At 34.3% G+C, this 19,438-nt stretch overlaps 5 protein-coding genes across 10 annotated transcripts; 3 read left to right on the top strand and 2 right to left on the bottom strand.

Moving 5' to 3' along the window:
• The first annotated feature begins 1,178 nt into the window (after positions 1-1,178).
• On the top strand, positions 1,179-2,428 carry LOC101888557 (large ribosomal subunit protein eL42). Its single transcript, XM_005191021.4, has 3 exons — positions 1,179-1,323; positions 1,628-1,801; positions 2,111-2,428. Exons 1-3 carry the CDS (start codon positions 1,321-1,323, stop codon positions 2,246-2,248), a joined length of 315 nt encoding a protein of 104 aa, XP_005191078.1. The 5' UTR covers positions 1,179-1,320; the 3' UTR covers positions 2,249-2,428.
• Positions 2,429-3,875: 1,447 nt separating this feature from the next.
• LOC101890282 (WASH complex subunit 3) lies at positions 3,876-4,970 on the bottom strand. The gene is made up of 4 exons (XM_005191031.4): positions 4,774-4,970; positions 4,532-4,696; positions 4,179-4,468; positions 3,876-4,121 (listed from the first exon to the last, which is right to left on the bottom strand). The coding sequence occupies exons 1-4, from the start codon at positions 4,816-4,818 to the stop codon at positions 4,076-4,078; spliced, it is 546 nt and encodes a 181-aa protein (XP_005191088.2). The 5' UTR covers positions 4,819-4,970; the 3' UTR covers positions 3,876-4,075.
• LOC101888389 (probable DNA replication complex GINS protein PSF2) lies at positions 4,824-9,509 on the bottom strand. 2 transcript variants are annotated; one of them, XM_059121162.1, is made up of 3 exons: positions 9,119-9,509; positions 8,696-9,059; positions 4,824-4,857 (listed from the first exon to the last, which is right to left on the bottom strand). In XM_059121162.1, the coding sequence occupies exons 1-2, from the start codon at positions 9,361-9,363 to the stop codon at positions 8,705-8,707; spliced, it is 600 nt and encodes a 199-aa protein (XP_058977145.1). In that variant the 5' UTR covers positions 9,364-9,509; the 3' UTR covers positions 4,824-4,857; positions 8,696-8,704. The 2 variants fall into 2 exon arrangements, with proteins under 2 accessions (XP_058977145.1, XP_005191077.1); XM_005191020.4 differs by lacking the exon at positions 4,824-4,857 and having other exon boundaries at positions 8,407-9,059; positions 9,119-9,508.
• LOC101888222 (sorting nexin-21) lies at positions 5,965-8,406 on the top strand. Of its 5 annotated transcripts, none has more exons than XM_011297379.3 (4): positions 5,965-6,130; positions 6,954-7,091; positions 7,206-7,902; positions 7,972-8,406. In XM_011297379.3, coding segments are annotated over exons 1-4 (972 nt in total). In that variant the 5' UTR covers positions 5,965-6,129; the 3' UTR covers positions 8,108-8,406. The 5 variants fall into 5 exon arrangements, with proteins under 5 accessions (XP_011295681.2, XP_011295683.2, XP_019894999.2 ...); XM_011297381.3 differs by lacking the exon at positions 5,965-6,130 and adding an exon at positions 6,131-6,223; XM_020039440.2 differs by lacking the exon at positions 5,965-6,130 and adding an exon at positions 6,151-6,242.
• Positions 9,510-11,512: 2,003 nt separating the features above from the next.
• LOC101890118 (vacuolar protein sorting-associated protein 53 homolog) lies at positions 11,513-17,291 on the top strand. The gene is made up of 4 exons (XM_059121163.1): positions 11,513-12,972; positions 13,032-13,204; positions 15,802-16,057; positions 16,126-17,291. The coding sequence occupies exons 1-4, from the start codon at positions 11,594-11,596 to the stop codon at positions 17,081-17,083; spliced, it is 2,766 nt and encodes a 921-aa protein (XP_058977146.1). The 5' UTR covers positions 11,513-11,593; the 3' UTR covers positions 17,084-17,291.
• The last annotated feature ends 2,147 nt before the right edge of the window (positions 17,292-19,438 follow it).

Genomic DNA, 19,438 nt, shown 5'->3' on the forward strand with positions numbered 1-19,438 from the left:
AAAAAAAAAGTTCTTGCACTTTTTGGAATTTCCATAGCTTTACCCCGAGCTCATTTTTCGATATTTGCCGAATGGAATGGACACTGCGACGCGAGTTTCGATCAAGTCGCTTCTTTACTTTTCGAACCATTTCTGCTGATGTTGCTGTTGTCCACTCCCTTGACGTCGGGCTACGCTACCAGTGTCACGGTAACGAGCGATGGTACGAGACACAAAAGATTTATTCACATTTAAATGCTGGAGTGCTCACACTATCACTCTTGAATTCCACCAGGAACAACTTTTTTTCTGGGCACTTCTCAACAAAATGCTTTTGTAGGCTTGTAAGCAATATAATGAACTGTTACTGGAATAATTTTAACAGCTGTCGGACGAGTGTCTTAGAAATGACAGGAGTCTGAAATTAGTTGCAGTTATTTCATCTCATCCTGTACAATTACTAAGATAATGTCATGCTGACACTTTAAACAGACAGAGTTTTTTTAACCCTTTACAACGTAAACATATTATAAAACACAAAACTAAACTATTTGCCTCATAAGTTATGATTCGATTAGGGAATTGTTTTCGCATTAAAGCATTTGATTTAAAGTATTCTTAATTTTGCCGCAGCAAGTATGAAGATCGACAATCAGCATTTTTAGTCCAATTGTTATTAAAGTCATTGCATAACGTAGTCAGCGTATGTTTTCGTTTTAGTACGGAACCTATACTGCAGATGTTATAAAGACTGGCATCAATTTCAGCTGGATATTCTGAGGTTTTGATCCAATAAGACTGACTTGAAATTAACCGCCATTCCATGTCTTCGCAAGAATTGACAGCAACGTTTGCTTAAATGGTTCAAAATCTCTATTTTTATACGTTAAAGCTCAAGAAAAGATAAAAAAATCATTTTCCTAAGATATGGAACATAAAACTTTTTTTACGGGCCAAGGATGGGAATAATAGAAAAATATGCCACTTGCCGTACGTTTACATTTTAAACATGAATATAAATTAAACATGAATATAAATCAAAAAAGGGTTGTCATATTCGATTTACCAAAAATGTCTACCAATACTGTTTTGCCATGATAATAATACTAGTGTATTTATTTTCAAAAAAAAAAAAAAAAAACTATTAAATTTTTTTATCACTTAAATTATTACTTCGACTGTTATTGCAAGAATATTATAAATAAAAATGCAACCCTGTACAATAGAGCTGTGTTCTGTTAGCATAACACACAATTTGACAGTTGTTGACACAGATGGCGTATCCGTTATTTGCCTTCTCTTTCTTTTCGTTTCTTTCTTTGACAACTGAAATTCGTCAAGATGGTATGTGCCGAAAAGTTTTTTAATGAAATTTAATGTAAAAAATCAAAAAACATCAAAGCAAAAGCCCTGCTGAAACATTAAAAAAGCAATAAAGTGATTTTAAAATATGACCATACAGAGAATTTGTAAAATATTTTGTGTGAAAATATGACAAGTAAATAAATACGATGAAATTAAAATTGTGTTAAATGACCACGGATGCAGTTGGAATTAAAAATGTTTTGATTTTTTTCGAATTAAATTTCCAAGTGTTTGGTGCAAAATTCCAGAGCAGAATATTGATAAAATATCTTTGTGTTTTCAGGTAAACGTACCAAAACAACGTCGCACCTTCTGCAAGAAGTGCAAGTGCCACAAATTGCACAAAGTCACCCAGTACAAGAAGTCCAAGGAGCGTAAGGGTGCCCAAGGTAGACGTCGTTACGACAGAAAACAACAAGGTTTTGGTGGTCAAACTAAGCCCATCTTCAGGAAGAAGGTAAGTTTCTTGCCTTTTGGCATAGTTTAAAGCAAAAAGTCCTGTAAAGGCGGCATATTCGTAGAACCAGTTTGTTGTTGTTACTTGAAACAAGTAACTAGGCATTTTGGTGGGATAAATATATGCCATAGCAATGAACCATTTTGGTTCGCCATATTTGTAAGGTCTCCAAATGAGTTACTGGATAAAACATATAAACAGAATCTCTAACCGGAAGATATGGACAATTGTTTATATTAATTTATCATATCTTAAATTGTTTGAGTGAACAATATTAATGACTATTTTTTTTTTGTTCTCCCTTTCCAGGCTAAAACCACCAAAAAGATTGTCTTGCGTATGGAATGCACTGAATGCAAGTACCGCAAACAGTCCCCATTGAAGCGTTGCAAACATTTCGAATTGGGTGGTGACAAGAAACGCAAGGGTCAAATGATTCAGTTCTAAATTATTCGCCTCACCAGCCGGTTCGTAATGCCTGAAGACGACGTTGTTTTTTTACTTCGTGTGTACATTTTTAAGTTGTACAAAATTACATTTTTTGTAATTTTTGTTTAAAAAACAAAATAAAAAAATATGTATTTGAAAACACTTTGAAAAAAGCTAGTGTTTTTGGAGAAAACAAAATCGAGATGTGTGTTTTCATTGCAATGCGTTTTCGGGAATCGTTTGTCAATGCCTTAAAATTAAAGTTGAGCGTGGAGGTTGATTATGGTAATCAAATAAATGTGAAAAGAATGAATCAACAATTGTCACAATTTAAGAATTTCAATAAGCAGTCGTCCAAAAGCCGATACTATCCAGTTGCAACGAAATCTTGTTCCCAAAATTTGTGTGCCTTTTGCCCTTATGATTCTTATAGTCGTCGATCAATATTTTAAATGGAAGACCAACCTTCTAATTTATTTCTGTGAAAGTACATGGAGTTTTTCCTGTTTCAAAAAAAAAAAAAAAACCTGATAATATTCTGATTCCTAGCATCAGGAACTCCAACTTTTATGTCAGCAAAGTTCGATTCGCAAATACCGACAAGCCAAAAGGTGGTACTGTTTTACCACAAATGTGGCTATTATGAATCGTTGAATTGGCAAACTGATTTTGATGCCAAATATCTCGCCAGTATATAAATATGGAATGAGGCATCAAATGCAAGACAATGTATTGAAAGTCATCTATTACCAATTTCTATGAACAAAACTAAGCAAGGAGTCTATGGGTGCGTTTTTAATATAGTGGCATTCACCAAAGAAAACGTACAAACACTTGCTAAACTGTATCCAATGGGCTGCAGCAGCCCGAAGTAGTTTATAGGCTGTCTTGTATCTGAACCCCATTTTAAGCTCAAGGAGCTAAATGAGTTGCGCTGCTTACCTACTGGACATGTAGTTTTATTCTGAAAGCTCCAACCTTACCTGTACTCTAGACTGAAACATTTGCAATGAAAAATACCCAAGAATTGCTTAGGATGAAGCTGTGCCCAAATTCTAATACTATAATATCTGAGTGAACCTGTGTATCATCGAGATGAGGACAGTCGTGTTTGGGTGGGTTATTAAAACTGGATATTCCATTTTGAAAGTCATATTGAAAATGTAATTGAATATCTCTACAATTTGGGGTGTATGGAATAACCCAACCCAATAATTTGTGCAAATTATTACAAAATGATGTTGCTCGATAATCCAATGTCCACCAAATGAGATTGAATTGGCAGGACAATTTACATTATTACAAGTTTGTGAAAGTATTACTTTCTTAATAGTCTGTAAAAATAATATCATGTCTTCTCTCCGTAAAGCAGTACAAAGTGTTCGCAAGAAGAAGGGAACATTTATAGAAGAAAGCCACATTTACCTTTCTCCGTTAAGTTATATCACTTTATTCTTCATTAGGGATGGATTTTTTGGAAATCTTAATTAGAAAAATTTCCTTCGCATATTCTATATTTTTGTTTTGTGGTACTTAAAATATGAAAAATATGAGATTCCTTTTCAGACACTTCAGGTATTCAAATCAACTAATAGCCATTTTTGTCTATTCTATCAAAATATACCTAACATCAGTTAAAAAATAATTTTCATTGTATTTTATACAATACTTGGTTTTCTATTTCTCATAAAACTGGTTGTTTAAAATCGTTTCTTATTACAAAAGAAAAATTTAATACCATGGCATGGTTTTAATTTGTTTGTTCATGTCGTTTCTAGAGTATACGAACATTTATAATCACAGTAAAAGTATTTGGATAATTTCATACATTCCCATGCAATATCATCAACTTTCATCGGTTGCCTCGAAAGGCAAAATTTGTTGAGGGTTGCTAAAAACGAAAACAAGGTATTAATTTCGCATATTTACAAAATATTTTTTATGGTACCTCAGAATACTTGGATCAAGGCCTTCAGATTGCATTTTCAATTGAACGGCCGGCAAGGGTACACCAACCTGTAGCATTTTAAAGAATTTTTTATATACACTATGCTCTGCTGCTGGAATGCCTTGAGGAATTGATGTTTCAGTTGGTTCTTCATCTGCTTTAGTCTCGCTGGTTGACTCAGTCTTTTTACTATCATCGTTGTTGGTTTGTTCACTGGACACAGCAGTCTTTTCATTGTTGGAATCGGAGATTACTTTTTCCTTATTCTCTACATCGGGTATTGAGGCTAACTGGAATTTTAATACAAATATTAAATTTTATTCGTTTATTTATCCATGTAATGTATTTATTACCTTTGCCTCCAAAATTGTTAGTGCTGCCTCGACTTTTTGCAGTTTCCTTTCAATTTCAATGAACTTGGTTTCACATTGCAGTGAAAATTCATTTAGAAAACTACAGGAACTGATCAGAAAATGATTGACAAAGGCCAATATACGTTTCTGGTGTAAAGGTGGTAGCTAAAGGACATTAAAACAACAAAAATGACATTAATTTTGGTTAAAATTGAATAATAATGTTTATTCGTTGTGCCAACCTGTGATTTATCAACATTTTGGGTTAACAATTCCGCTGCATCCATGTTGCTTTTTTTGGTTCGACGTATTTTAATTGCACGAGTCTTGAAGTATATCAATAATTATATATATTATATATTTTAGAGAATTAAAATTAAAATCACTTTTTCCTTTTTAACTATTCCATTATCTCAAACATTGAAAGCAAAATAGTAAGCAAATGATTTGACAGCTGTCAGGCTAATTACATTTGTCGTAAAACGTAAAGCGCACAAATGTTCCAACAACGCGTATAATGACAAATTATGCTCAAAGCACCCCAGATTTGGGAATTGCTGGAAGAAATACAAAACGCTCCCGGAGCCTGCAAAAATCTAATAATTTTCCCATTTTTGTAATATCATATAGGAAGGAAATATAAATATAAAATGAGAACGAGTAAAGAGAGCAATAATACTGTGAATTTGCAAAATCTTATTAGAAAATATAACCTAGTAAGAATTATCCAGTAACATCAGCTGACTGAAAAACAACTGTCCAGCAGGCAATTATTAATTTATTTTATTTATTACTCCGACAATAAGCATGGATTATTGCATTACGCCATTAATTAACTATTTTTTAACTAAAAATGTTGTTAACACATATTCGAAACACTTGTTTTTGCTATATTTGACTGAATCTTCGAAAACTTTTGTACATAAAATAGAAAATTCTCTTAGTAAATTTTACTGAGTAATTTTTATTTGAAAACTTATCGTAAAATAATTTATAGGAAAAATCAGTATATTTTGGTATTTTGTTAGAAATGGCGATGCCTAAGCTAGCTTGTTTATAATAGTAAGTCGTTTACATGTATCATTTTTTTAGCAAATACAGAGCAACTGGCAAAACCTGGTTTTAAATTTAGTATAAATGCACATCAAAGTCTCCAAATGAAGCGCTTTTCAAGCCAAATACTTATCCTTCCTTAATATTTAGTAATTATTAATGTATTGTTTTTCAATCCCTCATTAACCTGAGATTGTGTAGTCTAAAGAATTCTTTAGGTCATAAATCAAAGGAAGTTGCATGCGTTACGCCATACGTCCAACTACTTTATGTTTGGTGTTTTGGGGCTGTTATTTTCATTGTCTGTTGTTACACAAGACAACATTTCTAAAATTGCGTAGTATAAAGCAACCTATATGTCTTAAAACCAGTCATACGCCCGTACGCAGCTACATTAGTGACAATATACATTTTTTGTTTATTGTAAAAACAGCTGATTTTGGGGGGCTCTTGTTTTCTCTTATTTTTTTTTTGTGCAATTACATTAAGGAAGTATTAGTAACTACTTTGTTGTGTTATTAAGTTGCTCGCTCATCTACATCATCAGTAAGTCGTACTTTCTTGGTCGAATGACCCACTTACAAATAAAAGTATTTTTTTTTAAACAAAGCATATTGCATATTTCTGTGTGACAGGAAGGTTGTTATTGAAATTGAGTGTAAATTACATATTGCCTTGCATTGCATCTTTAATTAATACTTGTATACGAGATTAGTCACTTCAGTTTATTTAACAAAACAAAGTGCGTAGAGTGGGCGTGGGGATTTTTTTGGTATTGTTTCTATTCTTTGTTTATTGGACTTTTATTAATCACAGGTAATTTGAGACATATTTCAAAAGAAAACAATACGAACAAAGGTTGTAATTGGTCATGAAAACTTAACAGCGTAGTTAATGTTTTTTTTAGAAAGTGCGACAAAGTGTTAACTCTAAATGAAGTTAAAAGAGTTGAAATTTCCCATATATATCTAGAGAAATTCTAAGTGAAACCTTCAATGTATACGCGAAAATTTTAGCATTGCTAAGGACTCTGGATGACATCATATTAGATATTGATTTGTTTGATGATTATTGAAAATTCATCCGTTAAAGTTAAGGTACAAAATTTTGTTAGAGTATGTGTACTCATCATTTTGACTTTCCCTCCAAGACATGGCATGTTGAAAAACGGTGTAGAACCACCACGAAGTGTCAATATTGAACTAAAATGGAAAGACAATATTTGTCTCCTAACAATTCAACAATTTCTACAAAAGAACGATGACAAATAGTGAGGAATGCAAAATCAAAAATACTAAAAGGCTCCGTAACTTTTTAAAATATCATAGAAAGTATTGTTCTTATTTTTTAAAACTTATCAATTTTGCAGTGCGTGCAGCAATGGCCCGTAGAACAATGGTTTCGTCTATAGATGTACCAGACAACCCTGAAGACTTGGATAGTCCCGATAGTATAGAAGTGGGTACATTGACCATTCAAGATTCCGAAGCTAAAATGCCACAAAAAGGTAAGCTATGAGATACAATTCCACATTAAAGAAATGAGATTCAAAATTGAATAAAATTTCCTCAGTTTCCATCAAATATCTCACGATAATATTATAACATATCATCTTTTGCAGATCTCTGGGAACGTCTACCACATTATTTGCCACAAACTCTTCCAGAAAATAATACTCCAGTTTTACAATTTGAAATTTTATCGGCTCGTATTATGCCACCAGACGGTGAAGACTTGAAAGTGAAACGTTATGTCATATATATGCTAACCGTAAGACAAGATACACGCACCGCAATGGATCCTCAGCCGGCCACAATAGAGAGGCGTTACACTGATTTTCGGGATATGTATCAGAATCTTAAACGAGATTTCCCACAGGAAATGTCCAATATCGATTTTCCCAACAAGGTTTTAATGGGGAATTTCTCTGCCTCATTGATAGCCGAGAGGGGCAGAGCTTTTGAAGACCTTCTAACGCATATAGCACAAAATTCCACACTGAGATCCAGCTCGACATTTTTGGATTTTTTACAAAACATTGAATTAACAAAAGCTTGTCAATTATTAGATGAACGCAATGATGCCTGTATACCATTGTTGGAAAACACTTTTATGCTGTTGAACAAAATATTTATGGATCGCTCAAAGCCGGTCCTATTGATACTGTGTCGTTTGGTGGCAGCTTGTACTAGTTCGCCAGTACCCCATCCATCGGCAGAGAAATGGTCTGCATTGGCTTTGAATCGTTATGAGACCCTTTGTGATATAGATCTCTTGCCATTGTATATACCATTATTGCACACCTGTGCACATTTGTGGTAGGTTGTCATTTTTTACAATTAACAGAAACTCCATTAAAACTAGCTATTTCTTAACTTCCTTTCCAGGTGGCAAAAAGGTCGTGATCAAAAACCCATTACTGACCGCTTGACTGATATGTCTCGTAAGGGCATCAGTATTAACAACAATCCAACATTAATGCAGGCTATCCATAAATTAGATCCACGTTCGGAGACTATTTAATATTTATTAACCCTCTCTCATAGCATGTAAGTTTAAAATGTAATGGAAATTAAGTGCAATTTATGCGAATATTTGCAGTTTTGGAAAATATTTATACAACTAACATAACGCATATATAGGTATACACAGTTTAGCAATTAGTATTTAGATGATGTTTATCACACATTTAGCCGCTGTTCGTCATTACACCCATGGTATGGAAAACTAACTTTATACATTTATTTTTGTATTATTATTGTTTGTAATAATAAAAAACGTACATATTTATTGTATTATGTACAAGAAAATTAGCAATGGAATTTGGTAGATTTGTGATTTTATTTGAAACTTATCGAAACTTAGCAAAGCAAACTTAATTAATTTATCTAAATACAATATATAATATATGGAAGATGTACATGGTATATCTCTAAGGTATGTCTTTTCGCGGAAACAATGAAATATGTTAACTTTAATACTCGACAAAACAACTGAACTTCAACATCTATGTTAATTTTCAGACTGCAATACAAAAAAATTGAAACTTCCCCAGCACCTTTAATTCATATTCTTAATCATTTAATTCATAAACCTAAAATTATTACTCACTTCGCATTATTATTGTGTTAAGAATGAGCTTGAATTCATTGTACTGGAATTAAGACCCAACATGGAGGTGTCACGTTGCGTTGCCACAGCAGTACGTTGATACCGGGCAATATGATCGAGCGAATGCGGCAATATTGGTCTCACACTGTGCATTTCCAGCAAGGTTAGATTATCCAATTTGGCATAGGTACCCTCTCCACGAATAAATGCATCGATGGATGTGCGAAGCTTTGACTCACGTATATCAAAGATATCTTTTATTATGGTACGTATTTCTTCACATCGAGGCACATCATCCGGTGCCGTGCTCATAATCAATTGGGCCTCAACCATATAATGTTCGCTGGGCATTTTCGTAAAGAATCTAATAAAAACACAAGAGCGTGCAATAAAAATAATCAGCGTAAAATTGAATTGCTTTACTTGGATCTTTTCTCTTCTTCCTTTATCTCTTCCAATAGGTCCATGTCCATCCATTCTGGTGGCACTATTCGGCATTTTTGCTGTTTCCTTAGATGTATTCCCAGCCACAATGGAACATGCACAGGCATACCAGCTCGGAACGGACCAACACTTCCAGATATAAGATGTAATGGATCAAAGGAGAAATTGGGTATAACACCAATTATTGATTTCTCTCCTATAAATTCTATAACACAAGGATCCATTTTTAGTTGATTGTTATTTTAATGTAAATTAACTTGTAATGCGGTATAACGCTGATAAGGTTCTTGCAGGTTTTGGAACAGATGAGTTGTGCTTCTAAAACGCGCGCACTTCTGTCCCTTTGTGCGAAAGCAAGCGCGAATGAAACCAAAATGAAAGTCGTCCCCAACGAAACAAATGAGAAATCGAAAAGGAATGCCTGATAAAAAATAAAAAAAATAAACAGAAAGAAAAATCCCCGAGGGACCTCTGTTGTTTACGAATGAGACATGAAGAAAACTGACAGGTTGACATGTAAAACAGTGGCAACACTTAAACCGCGTTCATACCACATTTGAGCCCATTATGGGTCATTTACACGAACATGCAGTCCATGCAGGTGCCGGCACTTGGATTGCGACAATCCACACACAAACACACACAATAGGCGCCAAATTTTGCAAACAGTTGTCAACTAGAAACTGACAGGTTGACATATACAACAGTGGCAACAGTTAAGGGTCATTTACACGAACATGTCTCGATTCAATTGTCAATTCCATGGTAGAATTCCAAAATAAGGATACCCTTCTCTGCATTTTCTGTAACTTACCTTGCCAAATTTCACTGCATAGAAAAAAGATTCCCATCTCTGATTTGTGTGTATACAATGGATTTGTTTATATAAATTTTGACAATGAGATGTTGTCAAATGCACATTTTTGAAAATAATTGTAAACATATGATTGTTTGACTTTACCTTATTAATTCTACCATGGTCAGTTCCGTGGTAGAAAAATACAGGTAGATGCATCAACGCTTGGGAACGTTGATATGTCAAAAAATTTTAAATATTTTTTCAAAAGTAAATAGATTTTTATAAGTTTTCTTATTCGACACCAATCGGAGATTGTTATGGTATGCAATTCTTAAGAATTTTCACAAATTTAAATAATTTTTCATTCAACATTTTCAATTTCAAAATTGGTTTGACACATGGCAAAATTACAGAAGGTTTTTCTTTTGGTGCCCTAATTCTGTCAATTGTTTTGATAAAAAATACAATAATTTGAAATTATTTCAAATTTGGTTGCAAAATAAATGCAAATTTTCGACGTAAATAGGTAACAAAGTCTACTATTTAGTGATAAAACTGTATTGTCCTACTATTTTAGATGTAATCTTGTGCAATTACCCCGAGCTTCTATTTTTGTTTCGAAATTTCAAAATTCGTACATTTGATTCAAAATCACATGCATTTGACAATAGGGATGAAATCTCCTGGATTATATACTGACGTAATATGTTTATGTAGTTATTTTAGTTATTGGGGTAGTTGAAGAATTATATACATTTCTTTAATAGCTATTTTATTTAATATTAGTTCAAAAACGACAATAAAAGGAATTCAATTTCAATAAGGTCCATTTGCCACAACTGTGGTGTTGTAGATTTCTTTGTAGCCTTTTCTCAGAGTTACCATCTCTTGTCTTGTTTGTAACGGAGGTAACGGAGATGCCACATTTTCAAATTAAAAAATAAAAACGTAACATTTTATACATACAAGAAGGAGTATTTGTCTAAAATTTTTAATACCTTGCAATATTTTTGTATTTTGTTTGTTTTAGATAGATCTTTAATATTTTTGAAATATTGATATTCCCAAATGCTGACGCATCTACCTTTATTCTTCTAAAATGGTACAGAGTACCCCAAAGTCGCAGTACGCCGCCGTCGATTGCTTTACAACTGATATGCCGCCGTCGTAACAATAGTTTCGCTTTGTTTCTAGTCGGACGTGTTTGATCTTGAGAAGTTAAATTAAATCTTAATTTCTTGTACTCAGTTTAATGTTCTTAACGGCGTCAAAATGACGACCTAAGGCCGGCCCATTTCTTCCTCGAGTTGAAGGAACTTACTCCCACGGTTCATTTAATGAATGTGTCCAGCGGTTCGATTTCCTCATGTCTCATTCGTAAACAACAGAGTTCCCTCGGGGATTTTGCTTTCTCGTTCTTTTTTATCAAGCATTCCTTTTTGATTTCTTATTTGTTTCGTTGGGGACGTCTTTTATTTGTGTTCCCACGAGCAGAGATGTTCAGTAAAGTACTAGCAGAGTTGATAATTTGTCTCAGTGAAAGTGCACATATGCAAAGATATCGCGTCTTTGTCAGTTCCGCGATCTGCAAAAAAAATAAAATAAAATATATATAATATAAAATAAAATAAAATATCAACTCGAAATCCGCGAAAATGAATGCAACAGAGGCACCTTTGGATGCCAATTCCAAGGGTACCTTGGAAGGCGACAATAAAATACATTTCTCAAAAGAAGTTAAACAGGTCATTGACAAAGTCCTCAAATCTGATGACCCTATGGATTCCCCAGATTTCAATTGCGTGGACTACATAAATCAACTATTTCCGAATGAACAGTCATTGGCCACCATTGATGATACCATACAGCGCATGCAATATGAGGTGTCATTGATTGACGATAATATTCGCTCCGTGGTCAGGGGTCAGACCAACACCGGCCAAGATGGTCAAATGGCTTTGTATGAGGCACAGAAAGTCATTTCTACACTTTACGACCACATCATTGATGTTAAGACGAGAGCTGAAAAGACTGAGGAAATGGTAAAGGAAATTACCCGTGACATCAAGCAGCTGGATTGTGCCAAGCGAAATCTGACATCGGCCATAACGACTCTCAACCACTTGCATATGCTTGTGGGTGGCATTGAAAGTTTGGAAAAGTTAATAGAAAAACGTCTATATGGAGAAATTCTAAATCCATTGCAAGCCATTACGGAGGTCAATCAACATTTCCAACAGTATTCGGATATTGAGGAAATTAAGAATCTGTCACAAAGTGTGGACCGCATACAGGTGACATTGGCCCAACAAATCACGGAAGATTTTAAGGAAGCCTTCTCGCCCACCTCAAAAGCCGGTGGTGGCAGTTCCAATCAGCCTCGTTTAAGTTTGAATCAATTGGCCGATGCCTGCAAAGTTGTCTCTGTACTGGATCCTAAAGTAAAGAAAGAGTTACTTAAGTGGTTTATTGCCCAACAGCTGGAGGAATATCTTCATTTGTTTCACGAAAATCAAGACATTGCATGGTTGGATAAAATCGATAAACGTTATGCCTGGCTCAAACGCCATCTCTTGGATTTTGAGGATAAATTCGGTTCAGTATTTCCCCTTGACTGGGAGGTCTCGGAAAGGATTACAGTAGAATTTTGTCGACTCACAAGCGACCAGTTATCAAAGATTATGGCCAAGAGAACAAATGAAATTGATGTGCGATTGTTGTTGTTTGCCATAAATAAGACTCAAGCTTTCGAACAGCTGTTATCGAAAAGGTTTACAGGAGTTACATTGGGCATAAATCCAAATGCTACCGACAAACTAACATCGCCAGCAAATTCGGAAACCTCTTCGGGAGATATTGTCATAAATCCTAATCTAGTTGTGTTTCATGATCAAATTGGCAGCTGTTTCAAAGCCCATTTGGATATTTACATAAGAAGTATTGACAGAAACTTATCTGAACTTATTGAGAAATTTGTGGAACAGGTAAAGGAACCGTTGAAAATTGCCGATGCCAAAACCACGGTGTATCCAAGGTAAGTTGATAAATTATCCTTAAAAATAAGTATTAATCAGGATTTGCTTTTTCTTGTAGCTCTGCTGATCTCTTTGTGTTCTATAAAAAGTGTATGGTTCAGTGTAATCAATTGAGCAATGAACAACCCATGTATGAGTTAGCCATGGTATTTAAGAAATATTTACGTGAATATGCCAGTAAGGTGTTGGAATTTAGTATACCGAAATTGTTAAGCTCATCAACGTCGATCGGTAAGTACAACCATTTTGTTTATCTTTGTCTTTGGTTCATTGCATGTGCCAACTTTGCACGATTGTCATCCATCCACACATTTTGCTTGGGAAATTGCTTACCTACGTATATCATATACTTTACTTCTTGTATGTTTTTTTATTCTTTTTGTATATATTTTTATGTTGTAAGTGCTTTGGGATTTCTTTTTATCTGTAAATATGTGAATTTGTAAATATATCCCAAATCCATGTTATGATCATTTTCACCAATGGGCTTGTAATCAAGAATATTATTTATTCAATGCAAATTAAACACTCGTAAACTAAATGTTTAGATTTTGTTTATATTGCTTGTATATATTTTTCATGTTTTTTTCTTCATTTAATTTTAAATATTCGAACAGTTCTGCCTGTTGTTACCGTCTCCTATGAAAGTCTCTAAAATTACTTGACATAGATCAAGAGAATGAGCCATAAACAAAATTTGATTTTTATACTCCATATTACACTGTGAGGCAGGGTAGCTTTGTGCATTTCTTTGTAACATGGTAAAGGAAACGATATAGACTAATGTCTCATTTTAGGGACCTGCACAACAGTCTGGGTGAAATTATAGTCCGATTGAGGCAAAACTATTCACAGATTCGATCCATTGTTCGATCCAGGGACGAATCCTATTGAAATTGGTGACCATTTGTCCAGATTTTGATATAGCTCCCATACATTTTTTTTTTCAGATTTTTCCTTTATTGTGCACCAAAAATAAAAATAATAAAAATACAACATAACATACCATCCTTCGTTTATAAATCGAAATCGATTAAAATATAGATCTCATGTATTAGCTTCCCATCCCATTTCAAATTTAAGCCACTTTGAAGCCGTAATTGCTTTCAATAGCTATTATTGTTGATATGATCAACTTTACACAAACATAACTTCACATAAGTTGTACAGGGTCAGATAAAAACTGCAAAAAAGTCAAACGCCATAATTTTTACATTTTTTTTTTTAATTTTTATTAATGAAAGTAATAAATGTCGGAAATAACATCAAATTTTAGAATAAGTTTAGATTTGTTCGAATTGGTCACATTTGGCAAGAATTATGGCTGTCAATCTTGCTTTCCACAATAGTCCAACGGTTTGGTATCCGGAGATGTTTCCATTTTTGCCGAATTGAATATTACGATATGTTCAGCTGCACTCTCTATAAGATTCCTTTACAATTCGGTATTTCTTTTTCAGAATATTGTTTATGTAGGATCGGATAGCCCTTATATATCGGTACATCCCGATATTCGGCATATTGTTAAGCCACCTTTTTAACGACATTTTTGGTATTTAAAGTTTGTACGGTTTCTATTTTCAGTGGCAGATCATGTCTATATATGTCCATGTTTAACTATAGCGCTCATATAACAGTAACATCGGATATTCGGTATTTGCAGTTCGTAATGAGATCTGGCTTCGGTGCCAGAACATTGCATACATAGGTTCACGTTTTCGTATAGCCATCATACAACGGTACTATTCTCGTATATTCGATTTTAAGGATTTTACACACATATTTGTCGAAATTTTGCATGGGTTTTACCTTCTTTGACACAACATTGTTTATAAAGTTACACATTTTCCTAGAGCGCTATATCCAGACATTTGTTATTTTAATGATTTCGGTATTTTTATAACCATTATGGGTTCTTGTTCTGACGTGAAAACATTGGCCATATTAACCCACGGTTTTCATAAATCGTTACCGCATATTTGGCATTTCTATGATTCTAAACACATTTTTACGATTTTTTTTCGAATTTGGGTTTTTAGACATGCAAAACAATCCTTGTAGCAGAAAATTGTCTATGCAGGCTATGATTTTTGTATAGGGGACATATAACGATTCCAACTACCTTAGTTTACTTAAAACTTTAAAAACTTTACCTACAATCTGAACTAAACGGACCAAACGGTCAGCAATCGGTACTGCAGAACTAGATTATTTAGGGCTTAACAAAACCTTTTTTTCGAATCGATAAATATTAGAGCATGGGAGTCAACTACGGTTTATCTCTATAGCAGGGTCTGTAATAAAATATTTTTAATTTACAATTAGTAGGTTCAAGTCTTAATCATTGTCTCAATATTACATTAAAGCCTGATTTATCTTACATATTATATTTCTCATTATCAATGGGCAGAGAACCTTCATTCCAGAAACGCTTTCCCAAGGTAATTTAAAATTTGTAAAAAAATATAACCCTGGTTCTGCGCATTTGTTTTTTACTTAAAAGTTTATGTTTTCGGTGCTGTGTTTTATTTTGTCATTTATAATTTTAAAAACTTTTTACCATTTGGGCATGCACTTAACAACATTAATTTTACGTATGCAACATTATTACACTATCATCTCTCTAAAAATCTCTAAAAAAGGCTTGTGTTTTTTAAATACTATTTATGGTTTGTGATACAGTTAAGTTTTGTGTAACAATAGATTTTGGTGTTTTGTTCCTTGTGAAAAATTGCATATTCAAATTCATCACACTCGCGATATGTACGCACGCATAAAAACGAAAACGGATATTGATCCAATTAATAATGTTAAAAATATTACAATAGGCAAAAGTATGTCTCTTCTAACGAGAGATATGCAAAATCTTTCGACTGCTGCTGGCCAAGTTATACACAACTTCTTGAAAGAGGGTGATGCCCAACGTTTTACACGTGACGATCTCATACGCATCTGTTGTGTTCTGACCACAGCTGAGTATTGTTTGGAAACAGTACAACAATTGGAGGAAAAACTAAAAGAAAAAGTCGCAGCGGCATATGCAAATAAGGTGGATATGTCGGAAGAAAGAGATGTCTTTCATCGGTATGTATACATTAAACAAAATATTTAAACTTTCTAATGCTATGCAAACACATTTTTTCTTTTAACAGCATAATATCGAATTGCATACAACTTTTGGTACAAGATCTCGAAGCTGGATGCGAGCCCTCATTACAGGCCATGGCGAAAGTGCAATGGCAAAGCATTAACAACGTGGGCGATCAAAGTGCTTTTATAACAACTATCTGCGCAAATTTCAAACAAACCGTTCCCATTCTACGTGACAATTTGGCCACGTCGCGCAAATATTTTACACAATTTTGTCATAAATTTGTAAATGTCTTCATACCAAAGTTTATCAATGTCTTGTACAAATGTAAATTGACTCTATCGGATGGCTCGAATAATGTCTTGGGATGTGAACAATTACTTTTGGATACGCACAGTTTAAAGACAGCTCTGCTGGATTTACCATCAATTGGTTCGAGTGTTAATCGCAAGGCACCCACATCCTATACAAAAGTTGTGGTAAAGGATATGACGCGAGCGGAGATGATTATAAAAGTTGTGATGACACCAGTGCAACCACCAGCACACTTTACACAGCAGGTGCTGAAACTATTACCCGATATAACAATAGCAGAATATCAAAAAATTCTAGATATGAAAGCCGTAAAACGAGTGGATCAACTGCAACTCATAGATCTGTTTAAACGTACAGCATCGGCAGCAGCATATGCTGGTCTCAATGAAAGTGCCGAAGCAGAAGCAAATACAGATGTGCCACCGGTCGCCACAACAACTGGCACAGAGGAAGGAACTACTGATAATTTAATAGCAGATGCCACAGCGACTGAAAATAATGTTTCCACAAGTACCAGTGCCGCAGCGACATCTACATCGGCCATTGGTTCAACATCGACACCAAAACGAGCTTTTATTTTCAGTGTGGGCAGTTTTACAGGTGGTAGTAGTACTGAAAAGCCTTCGGATGGCACACCACAATCCGGAGGAGATCGTAGTCGTATACGAAAATTAGAATATCTGTTAAAGAAAAGATTACCATAAATTTAATTTGGAGTTGGGGCGGTTTCTTCGTCGCCACTATTTTTTATGGGGTATATCTATTTCATTTGCAACATTCCATTTTTTTGTTATTTTTAGGATATTTTTTATTACTAATTTATTTACACATATAAATATTTTACTGTCATTACGAATTGTGCAATGAGAATTATGAAAGAAAGCAAAATAAAGTTGTTGTTTATACAAATTAGTGGCCATGATTTGAAGATCTTTGGTAAACAAAGCTTATGGTGAAATTACACTGTAAAATTGAGTCTGTTTTGTAAGAAAAGTTGACAATTTCCAAAATTCCAGATGGATACGCCGACGTTTCTTAAAAGAAATATAAATTTTTGGGATGGGGTAGAGTTGGAAAAATTAATTTATTTGCTTGCGCACAGACTTAAAATTTTCTTATCAAATTCCTTAGTGTTAGCTTAAAATTCTAAAAAATTCAGTTGTAATCACGCTAGACTCAAAACGAATTAAGATAGGAAGCTAAATTTTTGCACATATCAGTCGTTTGTGTGCAGGCAGGTCAAGTTCGAAGATGGGCTATATTGGTCGACGATATCGTATGGCCCCCATATAACTGTTCCTCCCGATGTTCGGCATTTTGATTACTGTAGCCAAAATTTTCAATTGAATTATCTGAGAATCCACAGCAGGAGTTGCTTCTGTGTACTTCACCCTCTGGAGCAGAATTGTCCCCCATATAACGGTGCCTCCCGATATTTAGTATTTTCACGATTTAGCCACATTTTACAATGAAATTGTCCGAAAATCCACACAAAAAGTTCTTTCTGAGTACTTTACCCCAAGGAAGAGAATTGTCCATATAGGTTCACGATATCGTATTGCCCCCATATAACGATACCCCCAATATTTGGTATTTTGATTTTGATTTCAGGAACATTATTCACCGGAGTTGTTTCAAATTTTGTATTTGAAATTCGTAATGGGTACTACAGCCTATGACAAAAATTGCGTATGGAGGTCCACGTCTTCGTATAGCCCCCATATAACAGTACCTCCTGATATTCGGTATTTTCATGATTTTAGCGACATTATTTACCGGAATTTTTTAAAATTTCGTCGTTGAAGTTCGTAATGGGTACTACAGCCTATGACAAAAATTTTTGTATTCAAGTCCACGTCTTGGTATAGCCCCCATATAACGGTACCTACCGATATTCGATATTTTGATGATTTTAGCGACATTATTCACTGGAACTGTTTCCATTTTCGTATTTGAAGTTCGTAATGGGTTTCACAGCATATAACGGTTTTCATTTAAGTGGTAGTTTTCGGATTTTTTTTTTAAATTTTTCAAGTTTCTTGCATCCAAATGGTAGAGGGTATTAAGCTGGTTTTTTATTTGTTTAAATTCCAGAAGAACTCATTGTAAAATATGTAGAAATTACTATAGTAAATATCGGAAAAATAGCGCTTCAATTTAAAAGTTGCAATTGCGTATCAGCTGCTTTACTCAGAGGCCTTAAGTGCATACTGTTCATCCAGAAATCTGATAGGATGGTTAGATAGTTGAAGAAATTGATTGGTGGATAGGTGGTGGAAGAGTTAGAATTATTAAGAGACATAGTTCTTTAAGATATACAAGAGCTAACAATTGGAATGATTGATTTGGTTTTGGATACAACATTTCTCCAAGCCCAATTACAAAACTTGGAGAAACGGCCAAAACTCACAGAACGCACTGTAGAGAGGCAGACGAGTGCTAGTATTTGTTGTTAGTCTACACCTAAAAAGAGTGCATATTTTTCTGTATTCATTACTTCTGTATTTAATACTTTTCTTTTCCAAAACCATATCCAAACCAACAGAACTCTCAATATCAAATTTCAGAATTCCAGCCCTAACGCTGCTTCACCCAATACTAAATATACTACTTTTCGTAAAAATATAGGACGCATTTCTAAACCACCTCCATATCTCAAACACAGATACCGTCAGTAATCTAAATATTAAATTTCCGAATTTTATATATATCCCTTCACCCAATACCAAATATAGTACCATTTAGAACTTTTCTTATAATTACAGTACACACTTCCAAAAACCACCACCCAGGCCCAGGCTACACACCAGGTATTAGCGACTCTAACGCCAAATTTCAGATTTCAAGAACTATATCTTCACCCAATACCAAATTGTATCAAATATTGTACTACTTAGTACTTTTCGTGCACTTGTAGTACACATTTCCAAAACCACGACTTCCTCACAAAACTACCACCAAAAGGGACCGCAATATAATTTTTCAAAATTCTAGCTTCATCTGTTCACCTTTAACCACCCTTTTTCAAATTTGGTACCATTTAATACAGATCACACACA

The sequence above is a fragment of the Musca domestica genome, unplaced genomic scaffold (genome assembly GCF_030504385.1).
Source record: "Musca domestica strain aabys unplaced genomic scaffold, Musca_domestica.polishedcontigs.V.1.1 19, whole genome shotgun sequence".
Taxonomy (NCBI): Eukaryota; Metazoa; Arthropoda; class Insecta; order Diptera; family Muscidae; genus Musca; species Musca domestica.

What these genes read in the sequence shown, in the direction of transcription:
- LOC101888389 (XM_059121162.1), bottom strand. Translation starts at nt 9,363, where the DNA reads ATGGATCCTTGTGTTATAGAATTTATAGGAGAGAAATCAATAATTGGT. An exon ending in GAAGAAGAGAAAAGATCCAA is followed by an intron (nt 9,060 to 9,118) that starts GTAAAGCAATTC and finishes TGTTTTTATTAG; the next exon opens with ATTCTTTACGAAAATGCCCA.
- LOC101890118 (XM_059121163.1), top strand. Translation starts at nt 11,594, where the DNA reads ATGAATGCAACAGAGGCACCTTTGGATGCCAATTCCAAGGGTACCTTG. An exon ending in AAGCTCATCAACGTCGATCG is followed by an intron (nt 13,205 to 15,801) that starts GTAAGTACAACC and finishes ATATTACAATAG; the next exon opens with GCAAAAGTATGTCTCTTCTA. An exon ending in GAAAGAGATGTCTTTCATCG is followed by an intron (nt 16,058 to 16,125) that starts GTATGTATACAT and finishes TTCTTTTAACAG; the next exon opens with CATAATATCGAATTGCATAC.
- LOC101888557 (XM_005191021.4), top strand. An exon ending in AGCCCATCTTCAGGAAGAAG is followed by an intron (nt 1,802 to 2,110) that starts GTAAGTTTCTTG and finishes CTCCCTTTCCAG; the next exon opens with GCTAAAACCACCAAAAAGAT.
- LOC101888222 (XM_011297379.3), top strand. An exon ending in AGCTAAAATGCCACAAAAAG is followed by an intron (nt 7,092 to 7,205) that starts GTAAGCTATGAG and finishes CATCTTTTGCAG; the next exon opens with ATCTCTGGGAACGTCTACCA. An exon ending in CACACCTGTGCACATTTGTG is followed by an intron (nt 7,903 to 7,971) that starts GTAGGTTGTCAT and finishes CTTCCTTTCCAG; the next exon opens with GTGGCAAAAAGGTCGTGATC.
- LOC101890282 (XM_005191031.4), bottom strand. Translation starts at nt 4,818, where the DNA reads ATGGATGCAGCGGAATTGTTAACCCAAAATGTTGATAAATCACAG. An exon ending in AAAATGTTGATAAATCACAG is followed by an intron (nt 4,697 to 4,773) that starts GTTGGCACAACG and finishes AATGTCCTTTAG; the next exon opens with CTACCACCTTTACACCAGAA. An exon ending in TAACAATTTTGGAGGCAAAG is followed by an intron (nt 4,469 to 4,531) that starts GTAATAAATACA and finishes TTAAAATTCCAG; the next exon opens with TTAGCCTCAATACCCGATGT.